Source organism: Sinocyclocheilus rhinocerous, unplaced genomic scaffold (assembly GCF_001515625.1).
Source record: "Sinocyclocheilus rhinocerous isolate Xijiao unplaced genomic scaffold, SAMN03320098_v1.1 scaffold1402, whole genome shotgun sequence".
NCBI classification, from domain to species: domain Eukaryota; kingdom Metazoa; phylum Chordata; class Actinopteri; order Cypriniformes; family Cyprinidae; genus Sinocyclocheilus; species Sinocyclocheilus rhinocerous.
This window is the reverse complement of record NW_015640486.1, coordinates 223,279-228,042: the sequence shown is the minus strand read 5'-3', so window position 1 is coordinate 228,042 and position 4,764 is coordinate 223,279. Positions and strand designations below refer to the sequence as shown.

Genomic DNA, 4,764 nt, shown 5'->3' with positions numbered 1-4,764 from the left:
TTCTCCAGGATTACTCTAGTTAATGTGCTCCATTGTGCCTCTAATCCAATGGCAGCCCTGGAATCTCTCTTCAGATTAAAGCCTTGTGTGGGAATTTGACCTCAGATAGAAATCAAAAGGAAAGGAATAGAAATAACATTTACAGTATGCAATTATTTATGAGGATTTTTTTGTTGAGGTTCAACGCAAATGGCAGACATGTAGTCAGCTGTCTGTAGCATTCTGTGTGCAAGCATCCCTAGTGAAAAATAAATGTACTAAAATGTATTTGAAATACATTTATTTCATGCCAAGTATACTACAAATACATTTACATATCTATGTACTCAATAAAAATACCATGCAATTGTTATTTTAGTATACTAAACTGGTATACTTAAAGTCTGCTAAATTGGAACAACTGATTTTGTGCGTAATGCACTTTAATTGTGAGTAAGTGCTGAGGTCCAACTAAAGATACAAACAAGGCAATGATTCAAAAAGGCAACAATTCATTTTGTTCTGAACATTTCTGTTCATCAGGTGATTTCAGAACTCCAAGACAGTAAGAAAACAAAAATAACTGGAGAACATTTGTCTCTCAGGGCTTTAGGTGCAGTCTGCAGCTGGCGTCATCTTCAGCTCCTGACAGCGCAACAGCTGCGACTGCGAAAAGCAAAGGAAATGTGCGTTAGCATGACAAAGGTACCAGATGAGATTATAACACAGCCTTAATGCTTTCAGTGCAACACTGTTGTTTTGCAAATGTTCTCAGTGGATATCATGCATGTATAGATGGCATTGCAGTGAGGCTCATGCTGTCTGTCTGTGCCTGTCACAGGTCTATCACCTTTCTAATTATAACTCCATTCCTCTGGCCCTCCAAGAATGGAAGTTTGGGCTGGTCCATCTGTGGCCTAAACTTAGCCGTGTGTCTGCTCAGATCTGTGTGTGTCTCACTGACCCTCAGCGCCGCAGAGCCTTCATGTGTCTCTCTCTGTGGACACTTCACACTCTACAGGTAAGCTACAATTACAGCAGAAACATGGCACAACAGCCTGCATCACGATCTTTTAAAGGGCCTCCAGACTTCTCTTGGTGGACTGATCCTATACATTTGTTTATTTGTTGCTAAAATACTTACAGCACCAGCAGCTGTTGTTAATGATACATGACATTTGGCAGAGTGTGATTTTACTTCAAATATAACGTGGGCAAATAAGTATTTGCTGTGACGTATACTGGAATAATTACATTTTATTTGCAGATGTCTGTTCATGGGTGGCATTTGGTAGATTGTGCTATATATAGTGGACACCAGAGCTACTTAGATGAAGTTGTCACTGGACAATATCTCAGTAAATCTTTGGTTTTGAGTGTAATGTTCAATTACACAAATGCTTTGGAAAATGTGAAAATGTGTTGCAACTAAACACAATCCCCCAAACATGAAAATATTTTGTTTATTAAATATTTACGGCAGCATAGGCTTGTGTTGGAATATCTGTAAGCAGTAGCTGTGAATGTTCATAAGCAATATGGTAGACAGAGTACAGTTGTAACAGGGTAAAGACAGCTGTAACACCTTTACAGTAACTTTCGTAATCAGTGTGCGCATTCGCATCCGCGCATAATCCACATTCCTGCACAGTGAGGTGAATGTTTTGGGAAGTTGTGTTTTAAATTTACTTCCTTCTCTTTTATCCTGAATTTATTGTTGTTCCTGATAATGAACTGTATGTATTGTAAATGTTCGTATGTCATTGACAAATTAACATGTTTCGTTTGGGGTGCATGCTACTATGTGGAAAAATCAGGCAAACATCCAGAGTGTACTGCAGTGTGCTGCTGTGTTATAATATACTGTATGTCAACTGCACTGATGATGGAACTCTTTATATCTGCCACTAAAAGAGCAAAAATTCATAAAAATACTGAACTCATATATAAGCATACAAAAAACATTACAAATAATCAAGAGTTAAATAGATACATAAATCAGACTCACAAGGAATTTGTCTTGGAGACAGAAGCTTCCAGCACACAGACATGATGACAAGTGACAAGACACAGACGACAAAAACAGTGATTAAAAATAAACATGCACAATAGACAAAAAGACTAGACAATAGATTGTATGTAATGATAGTGGTATGATGATATCAAATTATATCTCTTAGCATATTTCATTTACACTTTTAAACAATATATTATTTAGCACATTAAAACTGTACCGGGTTCCTTGTCTTCATCCATTAACTGCGGAAAATAGGAAATATATCTAAAAAAAAAAAAAAACTATCCTTGTTTATTCTGGTCATTATTTGTGCAGTACAGAAAAAGGCATAAATGTTACAACCGTACTCGTTCAATATATCCAACCGTATATATCAAATTCTAACATTTTAGATTAGAGCAAAACACTATTCACTATTAACTAGTTGCTTATTAGCATGCATATTGGCTGTTTATTAGTACTTATAAAGCACTTATTAATGTATGACTGTATTCTAGATCCTTTAACCCTACTCAATACCTAAACATAACAACACCAGCCTTACTATCCATAAACAGCAAATTAGGAGTTTGTTGAGGGAAAACTCATAATATTGAATATGTGTTCCCTAATCTAAAGTGTTACCATAAAATCTGATTGCTTGGTTGAATGCATCATCTGATGAAATGCATCATCTGAAAGCTGAATAAATAAGCTTTCCATTGATGTATGGTTTGTTAGGATAGGACAATATTTGGCCGAGATACAACTATTTGAAAATCTGGAATCTGAGGGAGCAAAAAAATCTAAATATTGAGAAAATCATCTTTAAAGTTGTCCAAATGAAGTTCTTAGCAATGCATATTACTAATCAGAAATTAAGTTTTGATATATTTACAGTAGGACATTTACAAAATATCTTCATGGAACATGATCTTTACTTAATATCCTAATGATTTTTGGCATAAAAGAGAAATGTATAATTTTGACCCATACAATGTATTGTTGGCTATTGCTACAAATATACCCCAGCGACTTAACACTGCTTTTGTGCTGCAGGGACACAAATCATGCTCACAATCACACTGATGGTCTGAATACCAGGTTATTATCTGTGGGCTGTGATATTAGAAACAGAAGTCATTGGAAATGATTTGCAAAAACAATTTGTATGTTGTAGAGCTTGAGAGTAATTAATTAATTGATTCTTTCTTTCTTGCCATCTGATGGAATGAAGACCGGAGCAGTCCACCAGCATGAGTTTGATGGACATATCCAAGATCTTTTCTCTTCTTCAACCCAAAGAGGATGAGGAGGAGGACACGGGCTGCAGTCAGGAGCTCAATCAGGCCGTGTTTAGAGACGATGACGGACTGCTGACTGATCTGCTGTCTCAGGACAGGTACAGGAGGTGTGTTAACCTCCGCAGCGGATGGGGCGTACCGGTCACTCCGCTGCGCTCCGCTGCGTCTCAGGGTCACCTGCGCTGTCTGCAGCTGCTCCTGGCTCACGGGGCCGAGGTCGACAGCCTGGACGTCAAAGCCCAGACGCCGCTGTTCACAGCCGTCGCCGGCAAACACCTGGACTGTGTGGTTGCTTTATTGAAAGCCGGCGCCAACCCTAACGGCAGCCCGTATAACAACTGCTCTCCGGTGCTCACCGCGGCTCGAGAGGGAGACGCGGACATCCTGAGAGAGCTCCTGCGGCACGGAGCCGATGTAGATGTCAAACCCAAGATCCCAGACTGGGCCTCCAACGCCACGACCTGCCGGGGGCCGCTCTATATTTCAGCTTGTTACGGTCATCTGGAGTGCTTCAAACTGTTGCTGCAGCATGGAGCGAACCCGGACTACAACTGCACCGAGGAAAAGATGCTGAGCCGCATGAAACAGCCCAAAACTGTGCTGGAGATGTGTCTCAAATACGGCTGCGGGCCCCAATACATCCAGCTGCTCGTAGACTTTGGAGCAAACGTCTATCTGCCCGCTTTAATCGTAGATAAAACAACCAGACAGAATGAAGCAGTGACGCTTCTGCTCAAAGAGAGAGGTGAGTCTGTAACACATCGGTGATATCTGCCAGTAGTTGTTCGGAAGAAATGCACCAAATATGCTTCTTTTTTTTTTCTTTTGCACTAAATCTGCACTTGAATCTACTTACGTTAACATGTCTGTAAAAGTGAAGTTTAGGTTTAGTGAATGGCCTTAATTTGTGAGGAGACAAAATATATAATTTAAGTAATTCACTGCATTTTAAAGAAAGAAAGAAAGAAAGGAAGAACAAAAGAAAGATAGATTACAGTGTGTAAAAATGTTGTGTTGTGAAAATAATATAACAGCCAATTGTTTAGTAACAAACAAATAATCAATACTAAACTGAACAGTGCTTGCCTCATTAAATGTTCATGTGTTTTGAACAGCATTGGTGATTTCCAGTAAACCCCCATTCCTCCCAGCCTAAGTGTGTGTGTGTGTGTGTGTGAGAGAGAGAGAGAGTGTGTGTGTGTGTGTGTGTGCTTTGCTTTCATACCTTTCATGCTGTCATTCGTTCCTATGTGACTGTAACATCAAATCCTCTCTATACGCAGTTTGTCCAAAAACACTGATGTCTCAGGCTCGACTTTCTTTATGGAAGTTCCTTCCCATGGAAAACAAAATGTGCTGCATAGATTGTCTGGATATTCCCAAAATACTGAAGGACTATTTGAATCATGTATCCTGATTTTCCTCTTCTGATGTGAAATACATATCTGACGATGGGACGAATATTAATTTCCCTTTTTGTAAAGC

General features: G+C 39.3%; 1 protein-coding gene across 1 annotated transcript; it reads left to right on the top strand.

Moving 5' to 3' along the window:
- Window positions 1-935: 935 nt before the first annotated feature.
- LOC107753230 (ankyrin repeat and SOCS box protein 12-like) lies at window positions 936-4,764 on the top strand. Its single transcript, XM_016569350.1, has 3 exons — window positions 936-1,000; window positions 3,213-4,024; window positions 4,563-4,764. Exons 2-3 carry the CDS (start codon window positions 3,232-3,234, stop codon window positions 4,694-4,696), a joined length of 927 nt encoding a protein of 308 aa, XP_016424836.1. The 5' UTR covers window positions 936-1,000; window positions 3,213-3,231; the 3' UTR covers window positions 4,697-4,764.

Coding starts and splice junctions, on each gene's coding strand:
- LOC107753230 (XM_016569350.1), top strand. CDS start 3,232: ATGAGTTTGATGGACATATCCAAGATCTTTTCTCTTCTTCAACCCAAA. Junction 4,025..4,562: donor GCTTCTGCTCAAAGAGAGAG/GTGAGTCTGTAA, acceptor CTCTATACGCAG/TTTGTCCAAAAACACTGATG.